General features: G+C 45.4%; 1 protein-coding gene across 2 annotated transcripts in view; it reads right to left on the bottom strand.

The window, feature by feature from the left end:
* Positions 1 to 1,584: 1,584 nt before the first annotated feature.
* The window catches only part of LOC126234807 (fatty acyl-CoA reductase 1-like), a 265,198-nt gene continuing 240,741 nt past the window's right edge, over positions 1,585 to 26,041 (bottom strand). Inside the window, exon 8 of one of the 2 annotated variants that reach the window (XM_049943555.1) lies at positions 1,585 to 1,974. In XM_049943555.1, the coding sequence (XP_049799512.1) occupies positions 1,881 to 1,974 (94 nt within the window). In that variant the 3' untranslated portion in view covers positions 1,585 to 1,880. The remainder of the gene's footprint in view (positions 1,975 to 26,041) is intronic. The other variant, XM_049943554.1, reaches the window with a different exon arrangement.

Here is a 26,041-nt window from a genome sequence, read left to right as displayed (position 1 = left end):
TATATATGCTAGCTGCCGCCTGTGACGTCACTGGTGCCCGTGACATTGCCATACATGGGCATGTTTTGAGTCGGCGTTCGATGAGCCCTCTTCAACCGCGCGATCGCTGGATCCCACGCAGCGGTGAGCTGTAAGCCACCGTCTCTATTCAGGGTGTTTGTGGTAAATTTTATTTCAATAGCTTTCTTTATTAAACTGTCCCAGAAGACGTTAGTGCGAGCCACGACAGAGGTATCGCCAAATTTTATGTGGTGACCGTTTTCTAACACATGCCCAGCTAACGCAGATTTCTCTGGATAGCGCAGGCGATAACACCTCTCATGTTCTTTCCTGCGCTGTTCCACAGTGCGCTCTGTTTGTCCGATGTACTTCTGGCCACACTCACAAGGTATTTAGAGGACTCCGGGTGTTCTGAGACCTACAGCGTCTTTAACTGGTCTCACTAATTGACGGATTGTCGTTGGAGGCCTGAAGACTGATTTTATCTTGTGTATTTTCAACAGGCGGCTTATCTTGCCCGACACAGAGCCACATAATGGCAGCAAAGCAAGTTTCTTTTCCTGCTCTTCGTCGTTGGTCTTATTCTGATCTTTCCCAGAAATCACTTCTTTCACTTGATGGGTGCTGTAGCCGTTATTCCTGAAAACCTTGCGTAGGTGGCTCAGTTCGTGGTGCAGGTTGTCGTCGTCTGATATTACTCTTGCACGATGCACCAATGTTTGCAATGCTGCGCGCTTCTGTGCTGGATGATGATGATGGCTGGTGGCGTGCAGGTACAGGTCTGTGTGAGTGGGTTTTCTGTAGACGCTGTGGCCAAGGCACCCATTTCGTTTACGGTGGACAAGGACGTCGAGGAAGTTCAATGCATTATCTTTTTCCAGCTCCATGGTGAACTGGATATAACTGTTGATGCCAATGAGGTGTTCCAAAAACTCGTCTAATTTCTCGCGGCCGTGTGGCCAAATGTTGTTGTTGCGAAAGGCGGCCGAACTTTCCTTTCTGCTTCTCTGTAGTTCGTTTCTATGCTGACATCTATTGAGAAACCGTAGCAGCGTCGACCCATTCCCAGTCCAAAGCTGTGAGTGTTCTTGATAACTGCAGGTGCAAGGCCATGAGAGCACGTCCATTTGCATCCAGCTGTTGCCCTGTGTTGTGAATCCTTTCTTGTACTAATGCAAAGCTGGCACGACGAAATATCCTCCTGGTGGCAGCGGCGTTGATATGATGGGATACCATAGCCAAATTGCCATATATGGCAATGTCACGGGCACCAGTGACGTCACAGGCGGCAGTTAGCGTATATAAGGGCGCACCAACAGCCCACTGGCAGTCATAACACTTGACAATGGTCAAGGAGTGCTTGGCCGAAAGCTCGTGTAGTTTTAACCAATTGACGCGGTTGGAAACCCGAGAACATTTTATTCAATGTTATCGCCGCGAGACTCTGCATTCATACAGTTCTGTAAGAAGTTGAATTGGTATTGTATACGTCTTTTATTTCTTCTGTTATAGCATCTCAAGAGGAAATATGTTACACCAAGACAAGCAACATTAAAGATAATCTAGTAAGTAATTCAAAACCTAAAAATTAGTATTAAATCTCATCCTGACAAGAAATAGTAAGAGTAATTTCAGAAATAAGAACAATTAAATGAATGTAGATAATATTAGTCCAAACAGAGTTTTGGTGATTTACATTTAGACTATGAAGACAGCATAAATAGAGCAATAACCTTGTAATAGATCTATATAGATGTGAATTGATGTCAAAAGTTACTTTGAGTGTGGACCTGATGCACAATTATCAATGGGCTCTATGGAAGTGGCGTGCTTAGAGGAATTCAAGAGTTTGTTGGTGCAACCGTATGGCACTGTACATGTCACAGTTCTATCAGAACACGGATAATTCGCCATAGCACCAGTAGCAGCAGCGAACTCAGTATGGTAACTGTTGTGTAGTGCAGAACTGCCAACCTGAAATAGTTAAACATAACCACATTTTGTTAAATGTAATACAGCCATACAATATAACCTATATGGTCAGTACTGTCTTCAAACATCCAGTTAACTGATAGAATATCACAGTCAAACATAGAAGAATACGAATTTGTTTCGAAACACAAATCATGTTCATAAAATTACACTTTCTCAGCTTCAGTCACGATTATTTTCCAGTATTTATTAACGGGGCTCATTTTGACTGCAAGGTGCCATCAATAAGGGTGGTATCCAACGGCTATCTGGGACGACTCCAGACACGTCTTCGGCCTGGAATCTCATTGACTGGAACACAATTGCCTTCAGTGATAAGTTCTGCATAGGACTGAGCCCTGATGACCAGCAAAGATATATCTGCATATGCTGCAGACAGCGATGTGATACAAACCTGACTATCCCAACCATATGGCCCGACAACCAAGAGTAACAGTCTGAGGAGCCATTTCATTTCATAGCAGGATCTGTTTGGTTGTCATCCATGGCACACTTACACCACAGAGATATGTTAACGATATACGATGCCATATTCCCTTACCTTCCATGCAAGATATCCCAGGCTTACGTTTTAGGAAGATAATTCCCTGTACACACAGCGAGAGATTCTATCGCTTGTCTTCGTGGTTCTCAAACCTTGCCTTGACCGGCAAGGTCACTGGATCTCTCCCCAGTTGAGAATGTTTGGACGGGACCCTCTAACGAACATGAGATTTTGACTACCTAACATGCCAATTGGAAAGAGTTTGGCACAATATCCCCCAGAACAACATCCAACAAGTCTATCATTCAGTGCCAAGCCGAATAATTGCTTGCCTAGGGGCCAGAAGTGGACCAACGTGTTATTGACATGCTTAGTCTGTGAAGCTCTTTCTCCTGAATAAATCAACCAATTCTTCAGGAACTGCAATTATTTGTTTGTTTTTACACATACATTATATCTTCCGATTTCCGTTCTATTCAGTTAATTCCTTCGTGGTATGTCGTCTTTTTGTGTTAGATGGTTCAAATGGCTCTGAGCACTATGGGACTCAACTGCTGAGGTCATTAGTCCCCTAGAACTTAGAACTAGTTAAACCTAACCAACCTAAGGACATCACAAACATCCATGTCCGAGGTAGGATTCGAACCTGCGACCGTAGCGGTCTTGCGGTTCCAGACTGCAGCGCCTTTAACCGCACGGCCGCTTCGGCCGGCTTTTTGTGTTAGAGTGTATACGCTTATATGGCAGAAGGAACTCAACAACAAACGCAGCACCAGCAATTCACACTTTCTCGCACAGCTTCTTTAACGGCTAAGGTAATTACATGTTTCAGATCCTGAGATAATAAGCATACTAAGAAAACAGATACTTTTGCAGGAGGATATTTACATGAAGTGATAAGTTATAAACTGTGATTATTCAGCATTTATTGATTTATTATAATTTCTCACATTATTTTCCAATAAAATACTGAAAAATAAGCGTGACGGAAGTTGAGAAAGCTTTAAATGTTCCATAATGTAGTGGAAAACATCAATGAATTCCATGGAACATAAATATTGTTGCTGCTTAAGGCTGATAGAACATTTAAAGCCCTTCAACTCCATCTTGTTTAACTTAAGTATTTCATTACGAGTATTTGACGAAATGTCCGCCAAATGAGTAGTACGATTTCTGTGCTTCAGAAAACGAAAGTTCTTATGCGTATATCACTCACTGTTTTTACCTGATTCACGACATTATTACTTTCTTTAGTTTATATAGTAATTTAAACGCTAAGGATTTATCTGTAAGATGAGGTTCCAATAGGATTAACCTACAGAACTCCTTTCATTATAAAATTTTGGCTGTAGTCAATATCTAGTATCCTTTTAAGATCATGCAAGTGAAGTTTTGAGATTGTACAGTGCATTTTAAGAATAATCTCTTATTATTTGAAATTCCATTGCACTTGTTTTGGTGGTAGTGTAGAGTGGTTTAATACATTGTTGTTGCCTGTTAGGACTACCGGGAGATGGGGGTTTCACCCCATGAACCATGGACCCTGTCGGTGATGACTTGGCTTGCGTGCCTCAGCAATAGAGATAGCCATTCCGAATGTGTAACAACAATGGACTGTTATCTGCTTAGAGGTCAAACAATCACGTGGATCCTGAAGAGAGGCCATATTCTTTTTAGTAGTTGTAGGGGAAACACTCTGTATGAGTGACTGATCTGCCCTTGTAACATCAACCAAAATGACCTGGCTACAACAGTGCTGTAAACGGCTGAAAGCAAGGGGAAACTAAAACAGAATCAGTTCCCAAGGGCGTGCAGTTGTATCCCATGGTAAAATGATGATGGAATCGTCTTGGCTAAAATGTTTTGCAGGTAAAATAGTTAAAATTTCCGGGAGGTGACTACTCAGGAAGGTTTTATTATCAGGGGGGACAGAATTTGCGATCTACAGGTCGGAGCATGAAACGTTAGATCCCTTAATTGGGCAGGTAGGTTCGAAAATTTAAAAATGGGAGTGGGTAGGTTGTAGTTAGATCTAGTGGGACTAAGTGAGGTTTGGTGTCAAGAGGAACAGACCTTGGGTCAGGGGAATAAAGGGTTGTAAATACAAAATCAAATAGGGGTAATGCAGGAAAAGGTTTTATAATGAATAAAAAAAGGAATGCAGCTAACCTAGTATGAACAGCATCGTCAACACATTATTGCAGTCAAGAAAGACACAGATTCAATACTCACGACATTAGTAGACTTTCATATACCAGCTAGCTCTGCAGATGATGAACAGGTTGAGGAAATGTATGATGAGATAAAACAAATTATTCAGATAGTTAAAGGAAACGAACGTTTAATTGTGATGGGGGACTGAAATTCGACAGTAGAAAAAAGAAAAGAATGAAAAATGGTATGGACTGCGGGAGAAGAATGAAAGAGAAAGCCACTTGTTAGAATTTTGCACACAGCCTAATTTAATCTTTTCTGGTTTAAGAACCGTGAAATGGTTGTATACACGGAAAAGATCTAGACACACTAGAATGTTTTGCATTGATTATATAACTGTAAGGTAGAGATTTAGGAATTAGATTTTAAACTGCAAGACATCTCCATGCGCAAATGTGGATTCTGACCACAATTCATTAGTTATGAACTGGAGATTAAAACTGTAGAAACTGAAAAATGATAGGAAAATAAGGTGATGGAACCTAAATAAGTTAAAGAATGAGAGGCTGTTGAGCATTTCATAGGGGGCATTAGGCAACGATAGACTAGAACAAAGGAAGGAATACAGTAGAAAAGACAGTTGGGTACCTTTGAGGGATGAAATAGTGAAGACAGCAGTGGTTTAAATATGTATGAAGACAAGGCCTAGTAGAGATTCTTGTATATCACAGGACATATTGAATATAACTGCTGAGAGGAGAAAACAAAAATGCAGCAAATGAAGCAGGCGAAAGGGATTACGAACGTCTAAAAATGATATTGCCAGGAAGTCCAAAATGGCTAAGCAGGAATGGCTAGATGACAAACGTAAGAATTTAGAAACTTATTTCACTACGATACAGTCCACAGGAAAATTAAAGAGGCGATTGGAGGAATGTGAAGCAGCTCTACCATTGTCAAGAGCTCAGGTGTGACACCAATACTAAGCATAGAAGGGAAAGCTGAAAGATAAAAGGAATATATAGAGAGTTTATACAAGGGCGATGAACTTGAAAGCATCACTGTAGAAACAGTACCGAATTACCAGGCTGATAAGTCATGGTTGCATAACACAAACACGAATTCTTTACAGAAGAACGTAAAAACTGTTAGTAGCCGATTTCGTGGAAGATCAGCTTGGGATTTCGCAGGAATGCAGGACCTCGCGAAGCAGTACCGAACCTACGACTTAACTTAGAAGATAGGTAACAGAAATGAGCGTTTGGCGTCATTCGCCGGGAGGCGCCTTACGGGGCAGGTCCGGCCGCCTTGGTGCAGGTCTTATTACATGCGACGTCACATTGGGCGACCTGCGCGCCGTTTGGGGATGAAATGATGATGATGACAACACAACACCCAGTCCCTGAGAGTAGAAAATCCCCGACCCAGGAATCGAACCCGGGTCCTTAGGACGGCAATCCGTCACGCTGACCACTCAGCTATCGGGGCGGACAGAAGATAGGTAAAGGAATGGCAGACCTACCTCTTTAGCAACTGTAGACTTTTGACTGGAATACTCTGTTTGATATTTTGAAGGTAGTAGGGGTAAAATACAGGAAGAGGAAGCCTATTTACGCCTTGTACAGCTACCAAATGGCAGTTATAAGATTCGAGGGGCATGAAGGGGAAGTTGTGGTTGAGAAGAGAGTGAGACAGGGTTGTAGCCTATACCTGTTGTTAGTCAATCCGTACACTGAGCATGCAATAAAGGATGGCAAAGAAAAATTTGGAGTAGTAACTAAATTTATGGGAGAAGCAATAAAAATTTTATTTTGATGTTTGCTGATGACATTGTAACTCTCCAGAATGAGATTTTCACTCTGCAGCGGAGTGTGCGCTGATATGAAACTTCCTGGCAGATTAAAACTCTGTGCCCGACCGAGACTCGAACTCGGGACCTTTGCCTTTCGCGGGCAAGTGCTCTACCACTTTTTTTTTTTAATCACATTTTCTTCGTTTTTTCGTTCGTGTCATTTGCTCGGTGCGGACATCGCAAGACACCCATTTCAGTTCGTTATTGATCCATTAACTAAGTTTTTTTTATTACAGAGGGCAGCTAACCCTTACCATCTGAGCTACCGAAGCACGACTCACGCCCGGTCCTCACAGCTTTGCTTCTGCCAGCACTTGCCCGCGAAAGGCAAAGGCCCCGAGTTCGAGTCTCGGTCGGGCACACAGTTTTAATCTGCCAGGAAGTTTCACATTGTAACTCTGTCAGAGACAACAAAGGATTTGGAAGAGCCGTTGAACAGAATCGGTAACGTCTTTAATGGAGGTTGTACGATGATAATTGACAAAAGTAAAGCAGATATAATGGAATAGTTGAATGAAATCAGATGATGCTAAGGGAATTAGATTAGGGAAGAGTCACTAAAAGTAGTTGATGACTTTTACTATTCGGCCAGCAAAAATCTGATAGCCAAAGTAGAGAAGATATAAAACGTCGATTGGCAGTGGAAAACAGTGTTTCTGAAGAACGAAAATTTGTTAGCATTGAATATAGGTTTTAAGTGTTAGTAAATGTGTTCTGTAGGTATTTGTCTGGGATGTAGCCATGTACGTATGGAAGCGGAACAGTGTAGATAAGAAGGAATAGAGGCTCTTGAATTGTGGTGCTACAGAAGTATACTGAAGATTAGATCGGTAAATCGCGTAACTAATGAGAAGGTACTGGCGAGAAATGGTGAGACAAGAAATTTGTGGCACAGCTTGACTAAAAGAAGAGGCCCGTTGATATGACATATTCTGAGACATCAAGGGATCACAAATTTAGTATTTGAGGAAAGTACTGGTGTACAGGAAGACCAAGAGATAAATACAGGAAATAGAATCAGAAAGATGTAGGTTTCAGTTGTCATTTGGAGATGAAGTGGCTTGCGCAGCATAAAGTAACACTGCGAGTAGAATCAGACCAACTTGGAACTGAAGGCCACTACAGTATACAATCAACAGAACGATCAACAGTAAACATGGAGTAATAGCGGAGTGTAACATAGCCTACAGTTGCGACACTCACTGCTGTGAAAATTGTTACCATCTGACAGCCGAAATGGCACTAGCCTTCCTAGAGAGGAGAAAGAATACCATATAATTAAAGTTTGTTTCTATCCTTCTACTTAGTTAAGGAAATAGTAATTATATTTTGTGTTCCAAGCATGAGTAAATTGTCGAAAGACACAACTTATTCACGAAAAAATACTTTCGAATACATTCATAGCTGCACCTTACTCCGCTGAAAGGAAGAGAATATGTGGGGAAAACGAACGCTTGAATCTTTTCTTGTGAGCTCTGATTTCTCTTATTTTATTATTATGATTATAGATACAGATGGGCGCCAACAAGACACACTGGTGTCCAAAATTAAAGCAACAAACTGCTATTTCCCCGTCCTTTGTCTAATTCACGTTATAGTCATACAAATTGTCAACAGATGTAGCTGCACGCCAGCAGTGACGTCAGGGCACCTATAAAGTGGGGTAATGTTTGCAGGGTCGTCCCACACCCACAACCGCTGTGTACACAGTCACAGACGGTGCAGCGTGGCACAGTGAATATGCCTACAGACTCTCTGCTGTGGAGGGCCACAGGAAGAATGGAAGCGGGAGAGTCGTAAACTGATGTGGCCCGATGGCTTAAACTGAATCGTTCTTGTAACGGCGACCGGAACGGTCGCGGGGTTGAAGTGATGGAAAGCGCGGCGGGACCGGCGGTGTGGCCCGTGAACAACAACACAACGGAAGAGGACGGACACGACCAACGAAGGACAGAACGAACAACAAGATCGAAACAACGGAGTCACAAGAAAGCCTAACAACCACGTCCACTCGCACACAGAACAAGAAAGTAAATAAGCTGTCTAACACGAGGCGATGTGTCCAGAGACGTACGCAGGGTTAGCCTGGCTGGCTGAGCGAGAGGCAGGCGCTTAAGTATTCTACCGGGGGCGCCGCTATTGGCAGCTGGAACCATGTGTTCAACTGTGGCGCCCTCACACTAAATGCGGGCCAGGAGGCTCGCGCCGCCATAGCTTACGGCGCGATGGTGCAGAGACCTCTAGGGGTTTTCGACGTCCATGAAGTCTGGCGGGGATTCAAATTCCGCGTCACGTGGTACCAGATCCCTCCCCCCTGAAACTTGCGCGTAGGGGTGGAAACACCCCGGACAGTGCCGAGTTGGGCGGCAGAGGGAAGAGGAACTGGGCTCATCAACAGCTATTGGCGGGGAGGAAGGGACGTCCTAGGTATCCATGACAACCGATCCGGAGTCCAGGGTGGGGGAGGGAGCCGCCGATCCACCCGGAGGCGGAGAGGGCTGGCGGCAGACCCGCGGGGAGACGGCAACCGGGGGCAGAGACGGTGACTCGAGGACCACGTCTGTATCTGAAGGGAAGAGGCAGCGGCACGAGACCCGTGGCGGCACGCGGGCGGAGCTGATTGTAATGGCGGCGCTCCAACCCTTTCGACGTCGGCACCGACGTCACACGCCGCCCATGGACCGCGACGACCGTGGCGGGTGTCCAACCCCAATTGCGCCCGTACTCGCGGGCCCACACGGCCGTGAAAGGGGCATACCGCTGCGAGGGCCGGGAGTGGCGGTGGTAGGAGGATGGCATCAGCAAATGGAGCAGGGCCCGTGGCCGTCGTCCATGAAGGAGCTCTGCCGGACTGCGTCAGTCAATTGGCGTAGTGTGATAGCTGCTCAAAAACAGGGTGACGGCCGACTTGGTTGGAGATGTGTCGATCACCTTAGTCAACAGGTGTGTAAAAGTGAGGAGAAGCCTCTCCGCTGCACCATTGGACCAAGAGTGGAAAGGGGGCTACAGAAATGTTTGATACTGTTGGCCTGACAGAAGTCATGGAAGGAGGACGCCGTGAATTGGGGACCATTATCGGAGACCAACATGTGTGGCAGGCCCTCAATGGTGAGAATCTGGGCCAGGGCCATGAGTGGTGGCTGCCATGCAGACAACATATGGGTATCCGGAGTAGGCATCAACGATGAGTAACCATATGGACCCCAAAAATGGGCCTGCAAAATCGATATGGATCCGATCGCAGGGCCAGCGAGGCACAAGCCAGGGTGCAAACGACTGAGGGGAGCTTGCCCGGTGACGCACACAGACAGTGCACCCACGGACCAGGAGCTCAATGTCGCCATCAATGCCGGGCCAATACACATGCTGGCGAGCCAAAACTTTCATTCGGGACATACCCCAGTGCCCGTGGTGTAACAAACCGAGCACCCTAAGCTGCAATTTTGGAGGGATGACCAGGTGATGGGCATCTGACTCTGTGGCCAACAGAAGGACATCATAGACCACAGAGAGCCTGTGGGACAGGTGGCACCAGGGGTTGAAATAGGACTGCATCCGACGAGTAACATAGGACGGCCACCCGTGGACCACATAGTTGAGAACCTGCAGCAACACAGGGTAGCGGCGGCGGAATCAATGTGAAAGCAGAGGACTTGTTGTTGGTCAAAGGCAGGATCGGGGCCTCCTGGGAGACGTGACAAAGCGTCCGCGTTAGCATGGTGGGCGGTGGGTGTAAAAACAATGCCCAGCGTTGGAGACGTTAAGGTGGCCGCTCTGGAAGGTGAGAGTGGTGTCCAAAAAGTGTAACCAAGGGTTTATGGTCCGTCAGGAGGGTGAATTTGCCCCAAAGAGATAGGTGTGAAATTTTTGGACAGCGAACACGATCGCCAGAGTGTCCTTTTCAATCTGGGAGTAGTTCTGTTGTGCTGGGGTCAACGTCTTAGAGGCATAAGCGATGGGCTGTTTGGAGCCATTGGCATCCTGGCACACAAGGACGGCCCCAGTGCCATATGCCGATGCATCAGCTGCCACAACCTAGGGGCCATCCGAAGAAAAGGGAGTAAGACAAGGGGCGGACTTGAGCATCGATTTAAACGGAGAAAAGCCTGGTCACAGGCAGGCGTCCAATCAAGAGGTACCCCTTTGTTATGCAAGTGATTGAGGGGTTGAGCAATGGAGGCAGCCTGGGGCAAAAACTTTAAGTAATAAGTAACCTTGCTCAAAAACACCTAGAGTTCAGATAAGTTCTTGGGGCGAGGAAGGGCCTCAATGGCCGCAACATTACGACCCGAAGGGCGAATGACTTCTTTGCTAAGCCAGTGGTCTAAGCATTTCACTTTCGGTTCGAAAAAACAACACTTGTCCAGCCGACAGTGTAAACCAGCAGAGTGTGAAATAAGGCACTGAGGTTTTGCAAGTGTACCTGGCGGGAACGCCCGGTGACCAAGATAATTCACACAGGCAGGGATAGGCTGTGTAAGCTGCTCCAGGAATCGCTGGAAAATGGCCGGCGCCGAATAGACACCAAAGGAAAGGCGCTTGAACTTATACAATCCGAAAGGCGTGTTGATAACCATGATGTTCTGAGATTCGGCATCCAAGGGCAACTGGTGTTATGCCTCAGCCAGGTCGATCTCCCCCGGCAAGCTTGGCAAGAGGGCCTTCCTGTCGGGGAATGGGGTAAGTGTCAATCAGGGACTGAGCATTGACAGTAGCGCCGAAGTCCCTACACAGCCGTGATATCACCTACGCACTATACAGGCTCCAGCACGCCAGCGGCCTGGAGCCGATCAAGTTCCTGCTTGACCGCTGGTCGTAAAGCCACTGGAAAGGGCCGGGCCTGGAAAAAGCGAGGCTGTGCATCCGGCCGTAGGGTGATGTGTGCCTGAAAGCCGGAAGCACATCCGAGATCCGGTCCAAACAATGACGCAAAAGCGGAGCACAGATCGTCCAAGTCCTAAGAGGGAGCAGCCGTGGAAACGACCTTAACTTCGTCGGAAATTGAAAAGCCCAACAGTTGAAACGCATCCAGGCCAAAAATATTCGAAGCCGGCGGATGGTCGACGACAAAGAGGGTAAGGAACTGGGAAACATGCTTGTACGTCGCCTGGGCGACGAACTGCCCATGAAGGAGAATGGAACTGTCTCTGTAGGCGACCAAATGGTGAGAGGGAGGCGACAATGCAAATGAGCCCAGCCAGGTAAATGTCGTCATATTAATTAGAGAGACGGTGGCCCAAGTGTCGACATGAAAACTGACATCCTGAGTGAAAATGCGGAGATTGAGGAAAAACTTCCGCACTGACGGGTAGTCCTGTGGGACGAACGACCGCAGAGCATGGACTGTATCTTGAGGACCAGGAGGGGCAGGACTGGAGCGAGTCGAATGACTACTACAAACAGATCGGATGTGGCCCTCCTTGACGGCTGAGACCCTGCAAGTCCGTGACCAGGAGCGATACGATTGACCCGGCTGTTTATGGTACTGGTGGAACTCCAGCCGAGAGGCGACCACGTGGTAGCGATGGGAATAATAGTTTGTCAGCAAAAAGGCAGATCTCCTGGAAAGAGAGAGCCACAGGATCGGACAACCGTGCCAACATAGGGAGAAGAAAGAACGTGTCCGGGGAGGCCCAAGACAAAATCAACGACCGCTGAAAAGAGTAGTCCGTGACTTGAAAAGCCGTAAAATTATGTTGCTTCAGCCGATGCAAGTAGGTTTCCCAGTCCTCTTTAGAGTCATTAAAGGGCGGAAACGACGGCCGACGTGGGAAAGCATCGGACACCCGAGGACTCGGAAGCTGTTGTGGCAACGCGTCCCGGGCATCGACTTTGTCCGTTAGCAACTGCAGCGACTTTTGTAATATGTCTAACTGGAGCTGCTGCTGCCGCATGAGCTGCTGCTGTTGCTCCAGCAGACAGACCAACCTGGCCTCCATACCAACAACGACCACCGTTTACCTCGTCGCCAAAATGTTGTAACGTCTACTGGAACCGTCTACATCTACATCTACATCTACATCTACATCCATACTCCGCAAGCCACCTGACTGTGTGTGGCGAAGGGTACCCTGAGTACCTCTATTGGTTCTCCCTTCTATTCCAGTCTCGTATTGTTCGTGGAAAGAAGGATTGTCGGTATGCTTCTGTGTGGGCTCTAATCTCTCTTATTTTATCCTCATGCTCTCTTCGCGAGATATACGTAGGAGGGAGCAATATACTGCTTGACTCTTCGGTGAAGGTATGTTCTCGAAACTTTAACAAAAGCCCGTACCGATCTACTGAGCGTCTCTCCTGCAGAGTCTTCCACTGGAGTTTATGTATGATCTCCGTAACGCTTTCGCGATTACTAAATGATCCTGTAACGAAGCGCGCTGCTCTCCGTTGGATCTTCTCTATCTCTTCTCTCAACCCTATCTGGTACTGATCCCACACTGCTGAGCAGTATTCAAGCAGTGGGCGAACAAGCGTACTGCAACCTACTTCCTTTGTTTTCGGATTGCATTTCCTTAGTATTCTTCCAATGAATCTCAGTCTGGCATCTGCTTTACCGACGATCAACTTTATATGATCATTCCATTTTAAATCACTCCTAATGCCTACTCCCAGATGATTTGTTGAATTAACTGCTTCCAGTTGCTGACCTGCTATTTTGTAGCTAAATGATAAGGGATCTATCTTTCTATGTATTCGCAGCACATTACACTTGTCTACATTGACATTGAATTGCCATTCCCTGCACCATGCGTCAATTCGCTGCAGATCCTCCTGCATTTCAGTACAATTTTCCATTGTTACAACCTCTCGATACACCACAGCATCATCTGCAAAAAGCCTTAGTGATTTTCCGATGTCATCCACATGGTCATTTATGTATATTGCGAATAGCAACGGTCCTACGACACTCCCCTGCGGCACACCTGAAATCACTCTTACTTCGGAAGACTCCTCTCCATTGAGAATGACATGCTGCGTTCTGTTATCTGGGAACTCTTCAATCCAATCACACAATTGGTCTGATAGTCCATATGCTCTTACTTTGTTCATTAAACGACTGTGAGGAACTGTATCGAACGCCTTGCGGAAGTCAAGACACAGGGCATCTACCTGGGAACCCCTTCTGAGTCTCGTGGACGAATAGCGCGAGCTGGGTTTCACACGATCGTCTTTTTTTAAACCCATGCTGATTCCTACAGAGTAGATTTCTAGTCTCCAGAAAAGTCATTATACTCGAACATAATACGTGTTCCAAAATTCTACAGCTGATCGGCGTTAGAGATATAGGTCTATAGTTCTGCACATCTGTTCGACGTCCCTTCTTGAAAACGGGGATGACCTGTGCCCTTTTCCAATCCTTTGGAACGCTACGCTCTTCTAGAGACCTACGGTACACCGCTGCAAGAAGGGGGGGGGGGGGGCAAGTTCCTTCGCGTACGCCGTGTAAAATCGAACTGGTATCCCATAAGGTCCAGCGGCCTTTCCTCTTTTGAGCAATTTTAATTGTTTCTCTATCCCTCTGTCGTCTATTTCGATATCTACCATTTTGTCATCTGTGCGACAATCTAGAGAAGGAACTACAGTGCAGTCTTCCTCTGTGAAACAGCTTTGGAAAAAGACATTTAGTATTTCGGCCTTTAGTCTGTCATCCTCTGTTTCAGTACCATTTTGGTCACAGAGTGTGGACATTTTGTTTTGATCCACCTACCCCTTTGACATAAGACCAAAATTTCTTAGGATTTTCTGCCAAGTCAGTACATAGAACTTTACTTTCGAATTCACTGAACGCCTCTTGCATAGCCCTACTCACACTACATTTCGCTTCGCGTAATTTTTGGTCTGTGTACGAATTTAATATGAGAATTAATAAAGCAAAAACAAAAGTAATGGCATGCAACAAAGAAGATCAAGTGAAAGTCCAAGTTCATGTAGGCAATGAACTGCTCGAACAAGTTGATAAATTTACTTATCTGGGCAGTAATATTACCAGGGATGGAAGGAGCAAGGCAGAAGTGAGAAGTAGAATAGCTCTAGCGAAGGCTGCTTTTAACAAGAAGAAAAACATATTAACATCTAAGAGCATCAGCCTTGAAATCTGGAAAAGATTTTTGAAATCATATGTGTGGAGTGTGGCATGCTATGGTGTGAAACATGGACTCTCGGGACAGAGGAAGACCAGAAGCTAAATTCTTTTGAAATGTGGTGCTATAGACGCATGCTCAAAATAAAATGTATCGACAAGGTCACAAACGAAGTGGTTCTGGAAAGAGCAGGTGAGAAGAGAAGCTTCTGGAGTTTCATTGTTAAAAGAAGAGTGCAATTTACAGGCCATCTATTAAGACATAAAGGACTGAACACAATCATAGAGGGATATCTCGAGGGAAAAAGACCAAGAGGAAGACCACGACTGAGGTACATGGATCAAATCGCGAAAGATGTGGGATGTAACACCTATAAAGAAATGAAGAGAAAAGCTGAAAGACGCTCAGAATGGAGACAAGCTGCCATTGTAGCTGTTGCAAACCAATCCTTGGATTGACCACTACAGAAGAAGAAGAATTTTTGTTTGTCTGCGAGGCTTTGGCTATGTTTATGTTTGCTGTGAAGTTCCCTTTGCTTCCGCAGCAGTTTTCTAACTCGGTTGTTGTACCACGGTGGCTGTTTTCCATCTCTTAGGATCTTGCTTGGCACATACTCATCTAACGCATATTGTACGATGGTTTTGAACTTTGTCCACTGATCCTAAACGCTATCTGTACTTGAGACAAAACTTTTGTGTTGAGCCGTTAGGTACTCTGTAATCTCGTGGGGTTGAAGTGACGGAAGGCGCTGCTGGACCCTTGGAGTGGCCCGTGAACAATCCACGTCCACTCGTACATAGAACAAGAAAGTAAATAAGCTGTCTAAGGCGAAGCGATGTGTCCAGAGACGTACCCAAGGTTAGACTGCCTGGTTGAGCGACAGGCAGGTGCTTAAGTACTCTATCGGGGGCGCCGCTATTGGCCGCTGGAACCACGTGTTCCACTGTGGCGCACTCACACTAAATGCGGGCCAGGAGGCGCGCGCCGCCACAGCTTACGGCGCGATGGTGCAGAGACCTCTAGGGGTCTTCGACGTCCGTGACGTCTGGCGGGGATTAAAATTCCGCAGCGCGCGGTACCAGAATTCTGTTGTTTCTGGGATGTGGTGACATTTATAGAGACTGAAACAATATCCCAAAGAGCAGTGTAGGGCCGACCACGTGTGTCATCAGAAAGAATGGACGGTTATTTGGCTGTAAGGGCACGGCAGTACAGCCTTAGTACTGCATGGCAACTGGCATCTCACGTCGCAGCATCCTCTGGATGGGTTGTATCGAGGTAAACAGTGTACAGGAGGCTTCAGCAGAGTAGCCTTTACTGTTAGAGATCTACTGTCTGTTTACCTCTGGAATGTCTTCACAGAAGGTAACGTGGAGCCATCAACATTCCACTTGGACGGTCGAACGGAGCGCCAATGTTCTTTTCACAGGTGAGTTCCGATTTCGCCTGGAGAGTGTTTCTCGACGGATTCGCATCTGGAGTGTACATGAAACACGATTTCTGGACCCAAACATTGGGGAAAGAAAAGAAGTGGTTCAAATGGCTCTGAGCACTATGGGACTTAACTTCTAAGGTCATCAGTCCCCTAGAACTTAGAACTACTAAAACCTAACTAACCTAAGGACATCACACACATCCATTCCCGAGGCAGGATTCGAACCTGCGACCGTAGCGGTCGCGCGGTTCCATACGGTAGCGCCTAGAACCGCTCGGCCACCAAGGCCGGCTTTGGGGAAAGGTTGGAAAAAACGAAGAACTTTTTGTATTACTTTCTGTATTGTTTCCATTGTTTCAAGTTTACTGTCAGGTTTTTGTACCATTTTCTGGAAAAATAAAAGTAACCTTGCAAAATATCCGTTTGTTGCCTTAATTTTGGACACCAGTGTAGCCGGGGGAGAAAGTTGGTGTTTGAAGTTTAATGAGAACTTGCTGCCGCAGCGAAAAATACCTTAGTCTTAACTACTTCCACCCCATTTTCTTCATCATATCCTGGTACCCTCTCCCGTATTTCGAAATCATATAAAGCGAGCTGTCCTTGTTTGAACTTTTCCGATGTCCTCCGTCAGACCTATGTAATACGTATCTCACACAGCATCTCAGTACTCCGGAAGAGGGCGGAAAAGCCCAAGATAAGCAGCCTCTTTAGTGACCAGCCACATTTTCTAAGTGTACTGCCAATAAATCGCAGTCATTGGGTTGCTTTCTTTTCCCACAACATTATCTATGTGCCGGTGTCAATTTTCAGTTGTTCGTAACTGTATTTAGGTGAGCTTCCAGCCTTTAGATTTATGTGATTATTGCGTAACCGAAATTTATCGGATTACTTTTAATGCTCATTGGATGACTTCACACTTCTCATTACTGAGGGTCAACTGCCACGGTTTTCACCATAAATACGTCTTGTCTGAAGCATTTCTAAATTCGTTTTGATCATCTATGACATTACATGACGGTAAATGACAGCATCATCGGCAAACAATCTAAGAGGTCTGCTCAGACTGGGTCCTAAATCGTTAATGTAGATCAGAAACAACAGATGGCCCATAACAAACGGTTCAAATGGCTCTAAGCACTATGCGACTTAGCATCTGAGGTCATCAGTCCCCTAGACTTAGAACTACTTAAACCTAACTAATCTAAAGACATCACACACATACAGTCCGAGGCAGGATCAGAACCTGCGACCGTAGCAGCAGCGCGATCCCGGACTGAAGCGCCTAGAACTGCTCGGTCACAGCGGCCGCCTGGGCCCATAACACTTTCTTGGGGAACACCAGCTGTTACTTCTGTTTTACACGATGACTTTCTGTTACCTGTTCTGACACGAAATCACGAATCAGTCAGACAACTGAGACGAGACTCCATAGGCACGCAAACTAAATAGAAGTCGCTGCGAGAAATGGTGTGTAAGGTTCTCTGGAGATGTATTAATATGATTCTTGCCGTTTAGGGTCAGATGTAGCAAGAGTTGTGGAATTGGTTTCTTCTTGGTTGGGAAACAGTTGTTTTGATTTCGACGTTATTGTCACGTCTGTGTGTTTTTCCCTTCTGTTTCAGATTTCAAGAGTTATATGGTATGTTAAATACTACGAGGGGCGTTCAGAAAGTAAGCTCCTATCGGTCGCGAAATGGAAACGACTATGAAAATCCGATAAAGCTTTGCACAGATGTGTTGGGTAGTGTCTCTAGTATAACCCCAGTTAGCATCACGTCGCTCTTCTCATTTCTGAGCTCGCAGTGAGTGCGTAAAGATGTCTAGAAAATAGTGTCTGCCGCCAAGTACGAGGGCCTGGTGAGAAATTTCGCCTGAAGCTATGCAGCTAACACTACATAACTGTCGTGCTGTTTCGTCTTCAAGACAATTCTCAGCCTCATTCTGCAGGGGCAATGAAGATGCTCCTGCATCGTTTTCAAATGGAAATGTTAGATTACCCACAATACAGTCCGCAATTGTCTTCCCCTGAGTTTCATCTCTGGTCACATGAACCGCTGTCTTTGAAGACAACATTTTGACACAGACAACGAGGTGTAGGCCAGCGTGGAGAATTGGCGGAAAGCACTGGCGGCTGCCTTCTATGATGAGGCTATTGAAAAGTTGGTACAACGCTATGACAAAAGTCTAAGTCAGAACGGCGACTACGTAGAGAAGTAGCTGAAAGGTGTAGCTAATTGTTACAAGTAAAACATTTCTGATGTTCACTGTGGTTTCATTTGGCAATCAATCGGAGCTTACTTTCTGAACAGGCCTCGTATATGTATGTATCGCATTCCGAATAAGTTTCCTATTTCTCCGTTCATTGATTTGATTGGAAATGTAGTGAACAAAACTTGATGTTGTTGAGTAGATGTTCGACTCCTTACTGCAAAAGGTCAGGTCTGCTGGTGTTTAGTGGCCACTTACTGCTATTATAAGGAAAAGGTCACCTTCAGCAAATACCTGAAATTTACAAGAGAATCGTAAATGATATGCTCTAAAATGTAGCGTTTCATATTTTCGGAAGATCTTTAGGAATCCAAAAAGGTCAGACGTGGGGTCTTCTTGTTGTTGCAAGTTATTGCTCTACTCTCGCTCCCGTTGGTAGAAACCATTGTACTATTGTAAGCAATTACTATTCGCTTTCGCAAGATCGCGTCGAACAATGTAACTTCCAGGCAGTTTGGTGTGCTACTGTCGCAGTGGGCAACACGACTCTTATGTTAGACCGTGATGACAGAACAGCCCTCAGATAAACGCGTACGCTTTCATGACAGTGGGCTTAGTCTGCTTTATCGGTGTCCAGAACAGTCCGCAATCAATACATAAATGTTTCCTTACAAGTGTTGTTCCAAATGCGGACCACCACGATCACAACAGTGTCTAGTGCGACGAAACATCCACTGGCGTGCATGCTCAAGAATCCCAGGAGTCCGGTTGCCTATCTGTTGCTGCTGCGACATCCCTAGCAAACAGGTCGATCTGAGTCTCGCAAAATAGGCTCCTTACGTGCCTCCAGAACAAGAAGTCCATTTTCACTGTCCATGGAAGAGCACCATGGCGACCTATCGCAGCTTGCATTAGCGTGCTTCTTAAATAGAGTGCAAAACGTGTCTAATTCCTGTCGTGCTCAGTTTGCACAGATCGATGAATTCTCAGTTGGGCATTTTGTAGTAACTGTGCGGAAGAAACGTTTTGTACTCTACTCTGTTCAGATTACCACAAAGTACGTAAGGTATAATCACATTTATATTTCTTTAGTGGTGTTATCAGTCCCACAATAAATCCTCTCCATTGCCAACCTCTTCATCTCAGGAGTAGCACTGTCACCTAAAGTCCTCATTTATTTGATCGATATATGTAATTCTCGGACATTATCTCCATATTCTTATGCTCTGCAGCTCCCTCACGTACCATCAGTTTATTACTTGATGTGTTGGCACATGTCCTATCACCCTGTCATTTCTTCTCAACGATGTCCATGTGTTACCTACCTGGCCTATCCTAATTTTCAAAATCTTTTTCTCGCACCTCATCTAAAACGCTTGTACTCTCTCCTTTCCGATTATCCCACAGTCCAAGATTCACGTCCACACAGTTTTGTGCTCCACACGAACATAGTAGAAACTTCATCCTCAAATGTATACTGCTAGTGGACTTACTTTGGCAACAAAACTCCCTCTTTGTTTGTTCTATGTGTATGTCCTCCTCGATCCACCCACCATGTGTTATTTTGGTCCAAAGGTAGCAGCAGCGTGACTATGTTGAGAAATAAATATTTAGACATGAAGAATGAAGATGTAGAATTTTAATGACGTTTGTTTAAGTTAAAAAACTTTGATTCCCATAAAAAATTCCGAGGCAGTACTTTTTAGCACGCTCTCGAACAAGCCCTCTTTGAGAGGACCGCTGGGAGAACAAGGGCGACTTCTTGTATCAGAAGTATTTGACGACGATAGCTGGTGACTGTGAATCAGAAGTCGAGTAGTGACTGGAACTGAAGTTGGGCCTTAAAACGTTTTGATTACTGATCGAACTCTGGACCCCTAGGCGTAGAAAACAGAAAATCGCCGAAAATACCCGTCACCCGCCGCCCACTATATCGATACATTCACAACTTCGTAGGGTTAACACAGCTGCTCCCGTTCTTCGTTTTATCAACTTGACAAACCTGTCTAAGGAGATTTGATTATGCTGTTTTTTTTAATCCTCTGCCTGTCTATGTCTTTTATAGTATTGTCCCTTTTAGTTGCTGCTTTAACCTCGTGCCTCACGGTGCATTCCTAACTTAGTCTGGGTGCTAATGACCATTGTAGTTGTGCGCCCTAAAACCACAAAAAAAAAAAAAATTATCGCGTGAGGGTTTTTATCATACCATTCATGGGTTTTTCTATTGTTGGAAACGCCCTCTCTTGTGACTTGGCGTCGTCTGTAAACAGAACAAAAATATTAAAACAGTGCTTGCCTGTACACTGTGTAAGAATTTGCAAACTTTATTCGAGATGATAGTACACTGCCTTCTATGACTTCACCTTCTGTGGATGATACAGGTGTAATTGTTGTTCATGCAAAATTCTCGAAATAGTTGTTCAACTTTGTTCAGAGTTTGTGGAACACGCTAGCTACTAGTGGTTGGATAGTCACCAACCGCGTGTAACTCTCGTACAGATTGGGTGCGGTGGCGTGTCTCTGACGTCTAGGATGCCGCTGTCGTTTTTGCACCGCTCTTCCACTGTGATGAGAGAAACCTTACATAAGGTGCACATTGGAAAACTCTTCATGAGTACATCAATGCACACTATTGTCTGGTACTGCTAAATACATCAAACACTGCCCCAAGAACAAACCCAAGACAGAACCGAGGAATACTGAACGTAAGATAGCGGGTGAAGAATATAGTGGACGTTGCTGTTTGTGAGCAGAAAGTAGCGTGAGTCAGTGGAGCTAGTTTGTTTACGAACGAGAGACACAGTGCATACCGTGAACAGCTGTGGTGCGGGTACTTTAAATACAATACAAAGATAAATGCGCGTAAGAAATCAAACTAAATGCAATTATTGTGTGACAAGGCATGGTAGACCACAGTCACTTACACCAAAGCACTCAGAAAATTTCCCCAAAAATTATCCATAATTTTTCACTGTAGATCGACTCACTCACTGTACTCCGTTAGTAACTGTGGTGTCACCGCCAGACACCACACTTGCTAGGTGGTAGCCTTTAAATCGGCCGCGGTCCATTAGTATACGTCGGACCCGCGTGTCGCCACTGTCAGTGATAGCAGACCGAGCGCCACCACACGGCAGGTCTAGAAAGACTTACTAGCACTCGCCCCAGTGGTACAGCCGACTTTGCCAGAAGGGGATCACTGACAAATACGCTCGCTCTCATTTGCCGAGACGACAGTTAGCATAGCCTTCAGCTACATTTGCTACGACCTAGCAAAGCGCCGTATTCAATTGATATTGAGATTCTATTAATGTATCATCAAGAGCGATGTTCTACAAATGTGGATTAAAGTTAAGTATTCCAGAAGCTACGTACTTTTCTTTATAGCATTCATTACGTATCCTGTTTCAGACCTCCCGCCAGCCTACGTGAGTTAAGCGCGTGCCTTTCGGCTTCCTCTCATTGTGTCTAGGCTGTCTTGTCTAGACACAACAGTAACTGTGAGATGGGATTGTGGGAATCACATGCACAAAATGTGTACACATGTTTCAAACAGCAGAAAAGGAGCAAAAGAAAAATAAGTAAAAGAGCTGGTCGCATTCGGTGTATAGAATTATTTAAAATATGGCTATCTTCAGTACTTCAGGTGACTACATGAATGAATATATTTTGGAAATCATAGAAAAGAATGGTAAGTATGCCAGTATACATGAAATTCGTAGACACACACTTAGCAGGTCAATACTCAAACCATAATGTTCTATCATCTATTAAAATTCCATAATAAATTGCCAAAGGAGACAAAGTAGATAATTACATGGAGATGACAAAATTCATGGGATAGCGATATGCATGTATACAGATGGCTCCAGTATCGCATAGACAAGGTATAAAAGCGCACGGCCTTGACGGTGTTGTAATTTGTACTCAGGTGTTTCATGCGAAAAGTATTTCGACGTGATTATGGGCTCACGACGTAAACCAACAGACTCTGAACGCGGAGTGGTAGATGAAGCTAGACGCATGGGGAATTCATTTCGGAAATCGTTAGGAAATTCAATGACAGTGTCAAGAGTGTGCCGGAATACCAAATTTCAAGCATTATCTCTCACAACGGACAACGGTGGCCGACGACTCTCAGTTAAGGACCGAGAGCAGTGGCGTTTGCGTAGAGTTGTCACTGCTAACAGACAAGAACCACTGCATGACAACCACGATAATCAATGTGGAGCGCTCGACGAACGTATCTGTTAAGGAAGTGAGGCCAAATTAGGCGTTAATGGGCTGTGGCAGCAGGCGACCTAAGTTGCTAACAGCGGGACATCGCCTTCAGCGCCTCTCGTGGGCTCGTGTCCATATTAGTTGCAACGTAGACGACTGGAAAACCATGCCCTGCGCGGATGAGTCCCGATTTCGGTGGACAAAAGCTGATTGCAGGGTTCGAGTGCGCTGCAGACCTCGTGAAGCCACAAGCTCAATTCGACAACAAGGCACTGTGCAAGCTGATGGTGGCTCCATAATGGTTTGGGCTTTGTTTACACGGAATGGACTGGGTTCTCTGGTCCAAATGAACCGATCATTGAATGGATACAGCTATGTTCGGCTACTTGGAGACCATTTGCAGCAATTCATGGACTTCATGTTTGCAAACAAAGATTAAATTTTTATGTATGGCAGTGCACCATGTCACGGGGCCACAATCGTTCGCGACTGGTTTGAAGAGCACTCTGTTCAATTCGAGCGAATTATTTGGCTACCAGTCGAACATTTATGGGTCATAATCGAGAGGTAAGTTCGCGCACAAAATCCTGCACCGGCAACGGTTTCGCGATTATGGAGGGCTGTACAGGCAGCACGGCCAACATTTCCGCGTGGGACATCGAACGACTTGTAGAGTCCATGTCACGTTGAGTTACTGCACTAAGCTTGGCAAAAGGAGATCCGTAACGTTGTTGGGACGTAGCCCATGATATTTCGTGTAAAGCGCAATTTTATTTAAGAAGGTAGTCAATACTTTGCTGTTAAACAAAGCATGATACAAAAGTAAAGATTACTTTGAGAAGTCGAAGTATTGGTTAATAAAATAGCGACTAAAACACAACTGTCATATTGCAGTAAACTTTCACAGTGTAATGAATTTGATTGGTTAATTGCACACACTGATTCGTTTGTTCGTAATGCTAATGTTTCAGTGTGCCTGTGAGCTCAGCGTCTTACATGATGAGGAGACGCTATCTTTGAGGTATGTGGACAGCAAGACACAGACGCATTGCAGTATATTTGCAATACTGAAATAATCTGGTATGTACAGAAAATAGGAACTGAAAGACACTGCATGGCTATACTGCGCAAATTAAAGGGTCGCTTTTTTTGACACCTAGCCACATTCTTGCATTGCGACACAGAAGTTTGAAATTTGGCTCAAAGCTGCCTCCGCAACAGTACAAAAGCTTGACGCCCTGCGAGTCGGCGACGCTTCAGACAGCAAGATGTTGATACATGTGAGAAAAATGGGACAGAGCTCAATAGTTCATGTTAAGTGTGACGTGTGTTAACGATGTCTCCGCCCGCCGCCACTGTGGACGTGTGACACGATGGGAAGGCCGTAACCCCCTCCTCCCCTCTCCCCCACTTAACGAGGTCTCGCCACTTCTCTTGACGCCTCTGCGATGAAGGTCAGAAGCGCGACGCCCAGCTCTGAAATCACACGGTTCTCCTGTGTGTGATCGAGAAATACATTTCAGACACACTGCCGCTCAGAATCGTCACGAAGATTTCTAAAGGTGTGAAAGGCGTTAATGAAGACCAACCCTTTCTTTGATGCGTTCTTACACTCACATCTTGCTGTCGAAAACGATTGTTAGAAGTGCGATGTGCAACAGGATTTCGTTCTTGACAACTTTCGTCGCTGCTGACACCCTGACGATTCAACCGTTCTTTAAGGACAATGCGGTGCTGCCAGCCAATTGAATGTGATCTGATCATTTGGAATGCTGCTCGACCGCAATTTTTGCTTTGGTAGTACCATTAGGGACCGTTCAAAACCATTCAACGAAAATTTAACGTGATCCGAAGCGTCAAAAGGGTATTGATGGTTTCTTAGACTCCCTGTTTTGCACTCTTCTGTAGCGAGACCGTGGGAGATACGACCATGATACGTGGGTGAATATAGCGGCAAAGGGTCTCTGTAGCACCCCCCAGCTCAGCAACATCCTCTCTGCCAGCCGCACACTTTTTTTAAGCAACTTAAAAATGCACTGTGTAAAGAAACACCTCGCCCAAGCCATATAGGCTCCTGCAGTCAGGCAACCCCTTCGATACCCTACAACTGAGTGGCACTAAACTGCTGCTCCAGTATCTGCTGATGAGTGTGCAGAACGTGTACACCAGAGCAAAAATTTTAGTCGCAGTACACTCCAAAGACGTCATATCTCGTACAGTGGGGCTGTAGCCCCACGATGTCCTTAGAGAAGGACACAGGGTGTATCAGCAGCGTCGAAAGTTGTAAAGAACGTCGTCCTGTTCCACACGGCGTTGCAAACATTAGTTCTGACGGCGAGATGTTTGTAAACCAACGCCTCAGGGGAAGGGCTGGTTTCATTGACGCCCATTATACTACCTCCTGAGGCCTTCTCGTGTCGATTCTCAGAGGCGATGTGTTCTTCGGCCACCCATTGCTAAACTATGTGATTTCACGGCGTTGCGTTGCGGTCCTGACCTCCACCGAAGAGGCGTCAAGAGAAGAAGTGATGTGTGGTTGCTGTCTGAAACGCCACCGTGTCCGAGGGCGATGTTGCAGAGCACCTCTGAGCGAAATCTTACACTTCTGCGTTGCAATGGTGACCATTTATTCTTTTGCACAATAAAGAAGAATTTCTCCTAGTGTAACAAGTAAATGAGCATTGTACTTTACACATGAAACGAATGAAACAGTGCAGTTGTCAAGACTCTGGGCTTATATTCGGAAGCATAGAGGTTTATGTTCTGTCTGCTCATTGTGATCGTGGTTTTCTGTTGTTTTCATAAATAATTTCAAGCGAACGCTGGAATGATTACTTAAATAAGACAGTGGCCAACGACCTAAATATATCAATATGTGTACTAGAATCGACATATTTGTCGCAGAAGAACAGGAACTGAAAACATTTCTCGTTTATTCTTCACACTCACAAGAAACCACTTGAGTGCTAGGTCGCAAGTTCAATCTGAAGTAAGGCTCATTTTAAAGTGGTAACATTCACGACAGGAAATACATTAGCTGCTAATGACTCATCGTGTGCATCAGGAGGGCGATAGAAAATGAGTGTCCGGTAGGAGCAGAAATCAAGCTTCTATGGAATGTATGCATTATTCTTTACAATATGGACATCGCCTACATTCAAGAAATGCTCAAAACAAACCACTGACTTGCACCATGAACACCGAATGAAAAATGGCGGGCCACCGTGATCACTAAGATTCGCACCATCATGAAATCGAACTCCTTGGGAGCTACAAACTGTGAAGGACGTCCAGCTAGGTATCCACTCTTAAAAAACGAATATGGAATCATACTGGCGTAATGCGGTGATGAGAGCTGGTGGAATGTGATGGGATGCAACCGAATACGAAACACTGTGCCGTGGAGCTTATCCTGAAACTGGCCACCCTTAAAGTCGTAGCTGCAGATAGTGCGACAATGTGTTCTACAGGCACGGAGAAAACAAACATCCAGAGTCTGAAATTGTCCTGTGGTTCTAGGTGCCATGAATTGCAACGTCACACACTTTCCAGGAGGGATAGTTTACTCTAAAGAAGGATGATATTTATCCGCAGACCAGGAATTACGCAAAAGCAAG

This window comes from Schistocerca nitens, chromosome 2, assembly GCF_023898315.1.
Source record: "Schistocerca nitens isolate TAMUIC-IGC-003100 chromosome 2, iqSchNite1.1, whole genome shotgun sequence".
Classification (NCBI taxonomy): domain Eukaryota; kingdom Metazoa; phylum Arthropoda; class Insecta; order Orthoptera; family Acrididae; genus Schistocerca; species Schistocerca nitens.
This window is presented reverse-complemented; position numbering and strand designations above follow the sequence as displayed.